The sequence below is a fragment of the Nicrophorus vespilloides genome, unplaced genomic scaffold (assembly GCF_001412225.1).
Source record: "Nicrophorus vespilloides isolate i.1.1-1 unplaced genomic scaffold, Nicve_v1.0, whole genome shotgun sequence".
In the NCBI taxonomy this organism is placed as follows: domain Eukaryota; kingdom Metazoa; phylum Arthropoda; class Insecta; order Coleoptera; family Silphidae; genus Nicrophorus; species Nicrophorus vespilloides.
Window position 1 is genome coordinate 7,590 of NW_017097173.1, and position 12,113 is coordinate 19,702.

General features: G+C 32.7%; 3 protein-coding genes across 4 annotated transcripts; 1 reads left to right on the forward strand and 2 right to left on the reverse strand.

Moving 5' to 3' along the window:
• Window positions 1–1,615: 1,615 nt before the first annotated feature.
• LOC108559287 (transmembrane protein 185B) lies at window positions 1,616–4,149 on the reverse strand. The gene is made up of 7 exons (XM_017916518.1): window positions 3,946–4,149; window positions 3,538–3,714; window positions 2,689–2,896; window positions 2,499–2,624; window positions 2,305–2,439; window positions 2,129–2,252; window positions 1,616–2,076 (listed from the first exon to the last, which is right to left on the reverse strand). Exons 1-7 carry the CDS (start codon window positions 3,981–3,983, stop codon window positions 1,865–1,867), a joined length of 1,020 nt encoding a protein of 339 aa, XP_017772007.1. The 5' UTR covers window positions 3,984–4,149; the 3' UTR covers window positions 1,616–1,864.
• A 164-nt stretch (window positions 4,150–4,313) lies between these two features.
• On the forward strand, window positions 4,314–6,029 carry LOC108559288 (zinc transporter ZIP9). The gene is made up of 5 exons (XM_017916519.1): window positions 4,314–4,721; window positions 4,933–5,154; window positions 5,209–5,429; window positions 5,494–5,612; window positions 5,677–6,029. Exons 1-5 carry the CDS (start codon window positions 4,626–4,628, stop codon window positions 5,892–5,894), a joined length of 876 nt encoding a protein of 291 aa, XP_017772008.1. The 5' UTR covers window positions 4,314–4,625; the 3' UTR covers window positions 5,895–6,029.
• Window positions 6,030–7,156: 1,127 nt separating this feature from the next.
• LOC108559284 (transcriptional repressor protein YY1-like) lies at window positions 7,157–10,551 on the reverse strand. 2 transcript variants are annotated; one of them, XM_017916514.1, is made up of 6 exons: window positions 9,823–10,550; window positions 8,914–9,099; window positions 8,630–8,852; window positions 8,448–8,567; window positions 8,266–8,385; window positions 7,157–8,210 (listed from the first exon to the last, which is right to left on the reverse strand). In XM_017916514.1, the coding sequence occupies exons 1-5, from the start codon at window positions 10,274–10,276 to the stop codon at window positions 8,274–8,276; spliced, it is 1,095 nt and encodes a 364-aa protein (XP_017772003.1). In that variant the 5' UTR covers window positions 10,277–10,550; the 3' UTR covers window positions 7,157–8,210; window positions 8,266–8,273. The 2 variants fall into 2 exon arrangements, with proteins under 2 accessions (XP_017772003.1, XP_017772004.1); XM_017916515.1 differs by having other exon boundaries at window positions 8,126–8,385; window positions 9,823–10,551.
• Between the last annotated feature and the right edge of the window lie 1,562 nt (window positions 10,552–12,113).

Here is a 12,113-nt window from a genome sequence, read left to right on the forward strand (position 1 = left end):
GCCAAAAACTGTAATGCCAATTAACTACAGCATATAAACTCTCCTACCGTTTTATTTGAGCAATAAAGCCCGATATATTGGTGCGATAATACCGGAATTCCATTCACATTACTGATACTAATAAAGTTTTATCATGCAATAAATGCATGTAGTATAAACATTAATAACATTCGATTTTTTTTTCTCGCAGTCCAATTTTCCACTTACTTACTGCTACTTAACGGATTATCACTGATAATAAACTTTGCTTTGCATACTAGTTGAACCTAGCCTTTTCTTTCTCTCCCCAAAACAAGCATTGCATCAAACTGAGAAGGAAATACGAGCTTGACATCAAAATCTTCACACATAGCTCCTCTCTGCGTCAAAAGTCAATTTAAATTTTTTCGAATTATCAGTTTCCTTATCCAAAGTAAAATTCAGCGAAAATAACGCATAACATATTTTTTTTTCCTTTCAAAAGAATAAGGAAGCCAACACGAATATTGAATTCGAATGCTGCAAATGCATGCACTCAATTCCTTTGGCATTCCTTAATTCACTTATCAATTCTTAAATTTTTTGAAAGGGAACTTTACTCGAATGCAAATCTAGGTTACTAAATTTCAGCGGAATGTCTGATCGATATTAGCGGTATGAAATTACGAAGCTGAACTCAATTATTAAATAAAGAAAAGTTATATTTTATAACGTTGAATAATTACGTAATTTAAAACTAGTATAGAATTATCATGGCATGTCATAGAAACAATCTTCAAGACATGATTTTTATTGAAGGATTTTTGAACATTTATATGATCCAAATTATACTGATTTCAAATATTTAAATAAATTCATTGTTGGATACGTCTTTAGTTTGTAAAGAGATTTAGTACATCTCTAAATTTAATACTTGATATTTAATATGTGTTGAATTTTCTAGAAACAATGAACAACTTTGTAATCATATCTGAGTTTAGTAGAACAAACTTTAGTTAAAATTGTAAAACATCAATTATCCGATAGATGGCAAATTTTATAATATTAATAAATAACATATGTTACCAAATACACTCAGTTTGAATTAATTTTATACTAATTTTCAGGGCTGTGGGGTGCTATGATGCAACATTACTGTGGTTACTACGATTTAGCTGTAATTCTCGTTCAAAGTTGAAAATTTACGCTCGAAACAGGAGTATATTTAACTTATTATTTCAATGAGATATACTCATATACATTCATCAAAATCTATAATGACATTGAGAATATGTGAAACAAAAAGAACAGTTTTGATCGTTTGTTTATAGAAAATGTTATGCAAATTAAAATAATTTTATGTTGCTGTCTGATACATATACGTAACTTCGAAATCTATATTGGTTCTAGTAATACGATTTACAACTTACCTGTATTTCTGAAGTATCTGGAACTTAATATAATTATTTTATTTGTAATCATTGAGAACATCTGCAGCAGTTGATATATGACATTTATTTTTTATTTTATGCATTACCATGGATACGAAAATTATATATAACAGATTCAACTTGTGTATATTAACTGAAATCGAGTAACATTTGGAATTAAACCTAAACATTAAATAATTAAGATAATAACTAAATAAAGTAATACTTATTAACATATAAATAATAGTGAGGGAAGCACATAATCTATACATATATATTAACATATTATTTACACGTGTGCTGGATTAAACAACGTTTTAGTCACAAATGATCCCAAATCGCAAAACGAAAATTAAGTACATCGCACGTATATTATAACTAAAACAATTGATTGATACGTGGTACGAGATTTTTCTCAGACAGTCAAACCACTTGCGAACGTTGTAAAGTGGTAAAAAAAAAAATACTAAAGTTTATCAGTCGGGCATCTCAATGGAAACTATGGGCAGCACGGGCTTGAACATATCAGCTTTCTTCAAATTCCTAGGATCGCTCTTGTCAGCCTGCTGCTGCATTTCCACGCCATTCGTCCTTCGTTCGCTGCTGTATGCAATGTTTGCGTATTCCTGCAGAAGTGGGCAAGCTCCAAGCACAAAAGAACAAAAGTCCTTGCGCATCCCGAACCACCCTGCATAAAACAATTAATTCTAGTCACATTGATTGAAAATCTTTAAACTTACATTTATTTCCTCCTTTGGCGCTGAACGACATTAAGATTAAAGTAACAAAAGATACAAACAATGGACTAACCACCGCTGTGAAACTCATCTTAATATCGTCGTCCAATTTGTTGGCTAAAAGTACCTGAAACAATCCAAATTTAATAACATCCACGGCCTTAAACGCTTAAACTCACTTGAAATATTAATATCGGTATGACCAAAAACGTGTATCCTACTGCAGTTTGGAAACTCGACCTTCTCTGTTGAGCATTTACTTCAGGTGTACGTAACAGTATACCGGCGAATATTATTGTATACAAAACTCCCACCTAAAATTACACATAAAATAATTATAACATTCGGTTAATTTGAGAATACAAATGCTTACTAAGGAAAGACACATGACAATCCATAGGGGAACCAGCACGACCTCCCAGCTCCAAGCAATGAAACCGTCCAGTCTTAGCGCAAGAAAAATGAATTGCAATACGTTGACAGCGCAGAACAGCTCCAGCTAATAGAAAAATAATGTTTTTTTTTAGTAGTAGAAATAAAATAATAATTAACATGAAAATTACCTCGAATGATCTGTCGTGTTTCACTGCCCATATGCACACAGCTATACTGACGATAGATATAAAAATTAATGGGATAAAAACTAAAATCCACAGATGTCTATTAGACTCCAATTTGTCGCATACCAGCAGTTCGAACATTAAGAGTATTAAATGCAATGCTAGCGATATCAGCATCGATTTGTAATGGATGTACGCTTCACCTTCCATTCTAAAAAAATAATTTAACTTTATAACAATTTCTTGTACTAATTGCAAATGTATAACATTACATTTTTTTTTTATAGATCTATAGTATGAGATATTTTACATTCAAATGATAAGCTCTTATATAGCAATTATGCTTAATTAGAATTTTGGTTTATGTATAAACATGAAATTCATATTGCAAGAAAACTTTGAACTTGATCAATTAATCACAAATGTTAGAGATTGATTAATTTGACCTTAAAAATTAATATAATTATTATTTTTGTTGAGAAAATAAATGGAGATATTTACATACTTTCTTAAATAATTAAGTTTTTTTTTTAATTTTCTGAAAAATGATCTTTTATCAAACAAAAAGAACATTTTCAAATGCAAAATATTGAATTGTAATTGTACTTGTTTTGTTGTAATTGTTCAAATAATAAATTGTTTACGTTCGTTATTGGTAATATTTCGTTAACGATAATACATCGCTATTTTAAAATAAGCATTTCTCGTCTTACGCAATTGAAATTTGTTTACAATACACAACAAAGCCTGTCACTGTAATCTATAACTATTATTTTTGATAGACGTAATTGAATATGAAATTAAAATTAATAGCTATAAATTAAATAACTAATGTGTACTATATAAAATTACCTGAAATGTGGATACCTCCACCACACATAGCTCCCGACAGCTGCTCCCAGGATCACCAGAATCTTCCATACCCAAATAGGTGTGAATATGCACCAATATGACCATGTCAGGTAATTGTCAATACGCAATGCAAACAGTGCAGTGAATATCAATAAACAGGTATGCACAATGAACTTGCTAAAGAAAGAAAACAGTACAATTAAAATATATACACAATGGAAACGTTTTGCATAAAATAGTCAAGATCAAATAATTTAAATGCAAAGTAAAATAAAAACAAAGTATAATCAATTGGCTTCAATTTATTTAACATCTTTTGGTTGAGTAACTAATAATTATACAATAGTCAATTTTGAGGTATATCGTATTGGAATGTAAATACATTAGTTAAAGAGTTTGAGTACAAACCTTGGATTAAAGTCTTGGAATAGCGATTGCAAATTCATTCTAAAATATGTTTACTATTTACAAAATGATACTTGTCTAAACTGCACATAACCTCCACACAAAAAAATAATATACAGTGAATTTCGCGCTGTTGCTTAATGTACAGAAATAGTCTAATGTTTAAGTAATGTTGAAGTTGTTTAAAAATTGCATGTTGAAAAACTGTTGGATATTGTTTTATGGTGCTCAGACAAGAGTAAAGTTAGCTTTATATTTAATGGATGTTAAGGTGATTTAATTGAAAAAATATAGGAAGTTTCTTAAGCATATGTGACCATATGTTCAGTGCTTGCAGGATGGTGGCAACGTAGCGAGATATATAAGGAATTTAAAACTTTGACAAGAGTATTTGTTGACAGTTGCTTGGTTAGACAACCTGCTTTTGTTTGGTGTACTTGTGTCTTGTGCTACGTAGTCTTTGCATATTGCGAAAACTAAATTTGAAGGAGTATTGTTTTGGTGATCCGAATTGGTCAATAGGGAATTCGCAATCGTGTTTTGTCAACACCACAAAAATCGAACCACATATGCCTACTGAGTGCAGAGAAAGTGCCTGCATAACGTTCTCAGTGTGTCCTGTGGGCAGATAAGATTAGCTGCAACATTTCCTCCCTTTAGTAAATTAAGAACTAAACGGAAAAATGGAAGAAACGTTCATGCTGATCTCTCTGACTATAGTCATGCTTGTTGGGTCCTTCCTGGCAGGCTCCATTCCACTTTTCTTTAGCTTCTCAGAGGTAAGAAAGAAAGACCTTAATTTATGCAAAGTGAATGGGAAAATACTGTTTCTTATTAGCATCTATTAGAAAACAACTTATAAGGAAATTTCAACATTTTTATTACTAGATTATAGTCATAAAATTCAATTAATCCAATCATAATGATAAGGGAATTAGTTATATCTATTGCCAATATATGTAATTAAATTGTTTTGTGTTTTTTTTTTAGGAAAAGTTGAAGAAAATCACTGTCTTTGGAGCTGGGCTCTTGGTGGGCACAGCCCTTGTAGTCATCATACCAGAAGGTGTTCGTTCTTTGACTATAGAGGAAGCCCCCACAAATCATGTGGAGGCCACACAACATTCCCACAATCATAAGGAGAATGATCCCTTGTCATTTATTGGTATAAGTTTAGTTTTAGGATTTGTTTTTATGCTATTAGTGGATCAGGTAACTAAATCTATTGCAAGTCAAGATTAAGATTTAATAGTTTCGTCTTTGTAGATCTCTCAAAGTAGGAACGAAAGTTTGAACCCCTCTGAAAGGAATATTACAGCGACTGTTGGTCTTGTCGTGCACGCTGCAGCTGATGGTGTAGCTCTGGGAGCGGCTGCTACCACGAGTCACGCAGAGGTCGAAATCATCGTGTTCTTAGCCATAATGCTTCATAAAGCGCCAGCAGCCTTTGGTTTGGTTACGTTCCTAATGCACGAAGGCATCGACAGGTGAGTTAATCAAAAAAAATAAATAACTAAACCTTATATTAACAAAAAAAAATCTGCGCTTAAGGCAAAGGATTCGAAAGCACCTTCTGATCTTCTCATTGGCCGCTCCATGTCTCACCTTATTGACCTATTTCGGTATCGGGCAGGAGCAAAAGGAAACGTTCAGTTCCATCAACGGAACAGGTTTGAGCCTCATTAGCATCTCTAAATAAACACTTTATATCTCAAAAATAACTCTCGTATTCAGGTATTGCAATGCTCTTCTCGGCCGGTACTTTCCTGTACGTCGCGACCGTTCACGTTCTGGCCGAGCTGACCCAGAATTCGCACCAGCATTACTCCAGATTGCAATCGCTGGAGACGGCGGGAAAGTCGACACAAACAAAATTAAGGTTCCTCGAAGTCGTCATCCTCGTTCTGGGCTGTCTGACGCCATTGGTTTTGACCATCGGTCATCACCATTAAGACTGCACGTCGTGCCAAGTGTCGATATTGGAAACATAATCAGTATAACTCGAAATTATTAAGAACCAACAACAAAAAAAAAATGCAATACGTTTGTATATTTATATATATTTTTCCAAACCGAAACTAAAAGTTCAAAACAAAAATATAAATATTTGAAATACTCGGACAAATATGTAATTTTGTAAGCTAAACAATTTATATTCTTAAAGCAATTTTCTGAATTGTTCCAGTGATTTCATAACCAGAATTTGTGATTTTTATTTTGCTTGAGTTTCATTATCATTTTATTTTTTTTATATATGCATTACGTATTAAGCATTGATTTATTGATTGATTGCAAAACAAGTATAAGCTAAAACAAGTGTGTGTTAAGTAAATGTTCTTCTGTTTTTATTCGAAGAACATAGTTTTCCATAGCTTTAATGCCCGCAGATTTTTTTTATTTCAAATATTACTTTATATATATGTATACATGCATTGTAAATAATTCTATATATTTATATATATGATTGTATATAAATTATTATTATTTTTTTATTTATTTCATTTTCGGATTGTACAATTTTCGGTTTTAAAAGATTGCGTTTTATATATATATATGTACATTAAACATAATCTCATTTTATACATTTCGTTTTTTTCTCTTCTTTAATTATCAGCCAATTATACCAAGTGATGATTTGAAGTTTAACAGCAGAAGTTTTATTACTTTCCAAATATTTACCTTTACCATTATATTTACGTTTATTTTTAACAACTGTTATTCATGAAAATTATGGGACATAAATAAAATATAAATTAATCAAATTAAAAAAAACTTGAAATATATAATGAAAATTCAAGAAAAACTTAACGTTTAGTCTTCAAATTGTATTTAATCTTCCTGTTAACTATATTTGAAAAATCTCATATAAGTGAATTTATCTAAAGAAAACAAATATTATAAATCCATTCTTCAAATAAGTTCCAATCACTACTTCCTTTTGTAAAACGATGTCTTTCAAAACTCACGATTAAAACAAATATCTTTATTGAAAACATTAAACTTTTCATACTTAACAACAATATATCTAATTTTAAGAAATTGAGACTAAATTAAATGATTAATTCGATTGCTACAGTCCTTTATCACCTGCAGAATTGTATAGCAAATTAGTGTATTTTATTGGTTCAAACGTTTTTAATTCTCACGAAACATATATTAATAAAATTAAAAGGTTCATGTAAAAGTATTTATTATTTTATATACAATTAAGAAAAAATGTCTTAATATTTTTCTCTTAGGTATTATTATACATGTGCTCCGGCAATTAAAAACTACAATTAGCATTTTTTTTTGTTTGTTTTACACTAACACACATAAATGGAAGAAAATTAAACTAAGAACATGTTCGATAAATTACCTAGCATTTTTTTTTTTTGGTAAAACTATGAAAAAAAATTAAACATCACAAGATTCCATCTGTCCAGCAAACGAGATAATTAATAATTACAATATTTTATAAATGAATTGTATTTAAAAACATTAACATATGCGATTCGCAAAGTAATTTTGTTAAACTAAATAATAATCAGTCCAAACTAGTATACTAAACACGAGTGCACCGTTGCTTGCTTCGTTCTTTCTATCATTATATGATCGAGGGGAAGAAAACGATTCCTATTTCAGAGCGGTTTTCCTCCCCGGAGATATCCAGTGGAAAAAAATATTAATTCATTTTCGATACAAAATAAAATAATTTAGAAAAATATATATACCTATTACAATATATACGGATATCTTAATATCTAACAAAATTATCATGTTAATTAATAAAATGCTTTGTACAAGGTTGTGTGTGTGTTTGTGTGTCTCTCTATATGTTATAGATTAACTAAAGAAAAATTGCTTTCGGTTCAAGAAAGTTTCCATCGGTTTGAATCGGATGACATTTCATACCATACAATTGAATCCGAGAACAAAGAAAACAATAAAAAGATGGCCCAATGTAACATTGTTTTTAATGTTTTATTTATATAAATATATCATGGAAACTTTGTTCAACCAAAAGCGATGCTCACATACACGTAAAATTATTAATTACATTAATATAATAAACAATGAAAGTAAATGTTATAGCTACATTATAATAAAATAAAACTTTCTTGAACTACTTAAATACATATTATATATAACTATATACAATCCATGTCATTCTCTTGTTCCTGTTATTTGTTTTTTTTTTTCATATCAAGTAACCCTTTTTCTATAAGCTGCATAAACTTCTGTGGATTTGTGAATACACAAGGACATTCACATCTCATATTTATCGACTGCAATTGATCAGGTTTATGAATAAACACGTCTGAGGACAATGGCAATACAAACCTTAAAATCTAATCAGCGTAAACAATGTAATTTTGATCGACCTCAGTCATTTCAACTTTCACAAACTGCGGCTGGATGATCTGCATACCCGAGTTTCCGCGATTCAAAGCGTTCCGCGATCTGCAAAGAAAATAGGGCATTCAATGTGCAAATTCTATCGATTTCTGCTGCAGATAACTTACTTTGCTTTCGCATGCGTTAAAATGTGACTCTTCAAGTTGGTGGATTGCGCAAACTTCTTGTTGCATCCGTCGAAGGGACAGACGTATGGACGGTCGCCTGTGTGTATACGCACGTGGGTCCTAAATCATGATAAGTGTCAATAAGGGTGTCTATTGTTGTTGATTTTTGTTAATTGTTTTACCTTAAATTAAAATCTAAACTGAATCTCTTGCCGCAGCCTTCGAACGTGCACTGGAACGGTTTCTCTCCAGTGTGGACCAGCTGATGGCGTTTCAGCTTGCTGGACTCCACGAATGCTTTCCCGCATTCGGCGCACACATGCACTCGCGGTCCGTGTGTATGCAAGTGTTTCCTCATAGCTGAGTTATCTCTGAACATCTTGTTACATCCTTTGTGTGGACAAGCTGCAAAGCAGGTCATGATGTTATTTATGACATTTGGTAGATGGTGGTTGCTATTATTTACCAATAGTTCTATCAGAGGAATCCTGGTTTGGGCGTCTCATCCGGGGACTCTTAATACCTGGCCGAGTGAATTCAGCCAGCTGCTTAGGGTCAGACAGATCAAGCCCAGGGATTGCATCTGTTGGTATCTTTTTGCCGGTCATGTATTCTGTATAATCTGGATCTGGATCAGGATTTGAGACTTCATCTAAAAAGGGAATCAAAATCGATTCATGTGGTGATTAGTCAGTGGTTTTTATTAAATAAGTCAGACATATATATATATAGACACATACATATTACTGAACGATTGGGATTTAAGCGTATTTACTTTTGTTTTATTGGGGGGATGATTCAAATCATGGATGGGTTGTGTGCGGCGCGGATAGATGGCGGTGCAGTTTGTTATGATGTTGAAAGGATGCAGGATTAAATAATAGGCGGTCGCGTTTGATGTGGGAGCACGTCTGCGCCAGGCTATATGGGTCCTCGGGCTTCGGTGCTCTGAGGGAGAGCGACAGGGAGAGCGGATGAAGTTAATGAGGCTATGGCGCAACATTTGTTTACAACAAATCGGAGACATGTTTGGACAGCTTTTGTTTTTTCCACGGCCAGCCATTTAATAAAAATGGCAGTGCAGTGATGATGGCCGCTGTTGATGTTATGCAGGCGTTTGCGGCGAGGCGAAATGCCCTGTATTTACATCGCCGCCAATCGTCTCTCGCAAATTTCGGTTCGAGTCGTTGTTGCTGAAGAGAAGGAGTTGTTGTTATAAAAGGAAGTCGCGGTGGTGTGGTGGTTTTTGTTTCTACTATTTTTATGTTTTGTTGTTTTTTTTTGTTGTTGTTGATTAGTTAATAGTAATAGTAGTAAACATGTCGCGGGTCTTTCGTGTTTTGTTTCTGTTTCTACGGGCATCTATTGTTCTTACCGTCGCTCGTTGCCCACATAGTGACGGAGAATTCACCCTCCATGGTCTTAATCTGGACTTGTTTTTGTTCCCATTTGCGCGGCCGCGGCTCGACGTGAACGTCTCCGAGCATGATCTCGTTGTCGCGCCTCGACAAGATGTTCCTATTCTTCAGGGCGTTCTTCTTGCGCTGCTTGGAGGACGGCCCAGGTCCTGGTGATGATTCGATGTAGATGTCGGAGCCGTCCGGCACCGGCACCTCGTACAGATTCAGATGGTCGCCGGTGTCGTCGATGATCTCCTCCTGGGCCTCTAAAATAATATCCCTGCCCTCTAACGTTTGCATCATTGTGTCTCCGCATTCGACAATCGTTTCCACGGTGTCATTCAGTTCAACGGGAATTGTTTCGATTTCGACGCATTCCTGTATGTCCGGCTGGATCTCGACCTCGCACATTATATTTTGATCCGCCATTACCGCCGCCGAATTTATATATTGTTTATAAAAGATGGTCGCACAAAGATGGCGGAAAATATGTCCGCCTCACTACCACAATGGCGCCGAACTAAAGACACTACGCAACAGAAGACAAACGTACAACATCATACTTTCCGCAACAACATATCGCTTACGTTCAACGATTCCATCCTTCTCTTACCCACAGATTGCATACGCACGGACGTCTCTCTTAGCTTCATTCAATTCGTTTTACCTTCGGTTTTAACGCCATCTGTTATCCGGAGGCGCAGACCATCACCATACAAATCAATACGTGTATTTATAGTCAACACCAAAACTTGCTGTTGCCAGGATTATCATCTATTTACTTTCAACATCTAATCAATCCATTCATTATAACATAAATCCAAATTGCACCTCTATGTACATTTCAAAATCTCAAAAAAAAAACACCATATGTTTCGTACTTTCGCGGCTGCACTTTCTTTTTTAAAAGAAACTATCTATGTATAACATTTTAAAATATTTACTTTAACTCAACTTCATTATCCTTGAATTCATTATATACAAACAATCAGTAACTAAGTAACGAATTCAGATGTTTTACTCTTCAAACCTAATAGAGAATCCATAAAATAATACGACAATGATCATACCAAAAACAATATTTACTGAATTTGAACATACATTGAAATATTTCGCATTTTATGAAGCATTATTTTTATATTAAAATAATCCAATGTTTTTTTAAGTGTTTTAAGCTATTTTATTATACAAACAAAATATTTCACTTTCACTTCATTAGTGAACATAACTTACCTGAATATCAATCCCGCTTCAAGGATTTTTGTAGCAGATCGGAAAAAATAATTTGATGAACATTCTTTGATACTTACTTTTCAGATTTAAGAATTAAAATTACAAGATTTCTGTTATCTGAAAGTTCAAAGTTAATCTAACTTAAGAAATATATATTTATAATTGTTAAAAGTTTCCACAATTACTCTCTTTCAAAAATTCCTTAAACCCAAAATAGTTGCTATTACTTCAAAATCGATCGTTATTAAATAACTGTTTAATTATTTTATTTGTATTTTGATAAAAAGTAATTATCAAGTTCATTGAATAATGCAATTTATATTAATAACAGGAAAAACTCTTTGAATATAAATTGTATATAAGAATGCTATAATTTGGAAGGACATTTCGTAATAAATAATATGCTTAGTTTTCTAATTTACGCAACTTCTATTTGACATTGGAGAAACTATATATTTAAGAAACAAGGTTCAGCAAACTGAATTCAAATATCGCAATAATGAGAATCGACGCTAGATTGCAAGTAAGTGAATTTTAATGAAACACTACAATTATGTTTACGTCCTAATTTAATTAGTCTTGCTAATTTTAATAATCTTGTTTACAAGTGGTGAGGAAAATAAGGATATTGCGGTGAGTGGAACGAATGGATAAGGAATATCAATTTTCAAAACAAGCTTAGTAAATGCTTATTTGATTGATAATTATGGAATGTCACACGATTATTTTTTTTAAATTTTTGCAACGACTAATTGCAAATTCCATGCATTAATGACAAGCTTGACAATTATTTACGGTTATCCTTCCGAGAAAGGATCTATTGTTACGAAGAGGTGCATTTAATAAAAGTCACTTTTTGGGTATTTTTTACCTACATTTCGAAAGTAAAGGCGTGTCGGAAAAGTTTCCAACAGCGGTCAACGTAATTAAAAAGGATTTTTAAAATTTATGGAAAATTTTGGCGATTTCTAAATTGAAATAAATAAAATATTATATAGCAATAAAATGAATTTATTATTATATATTTATATAT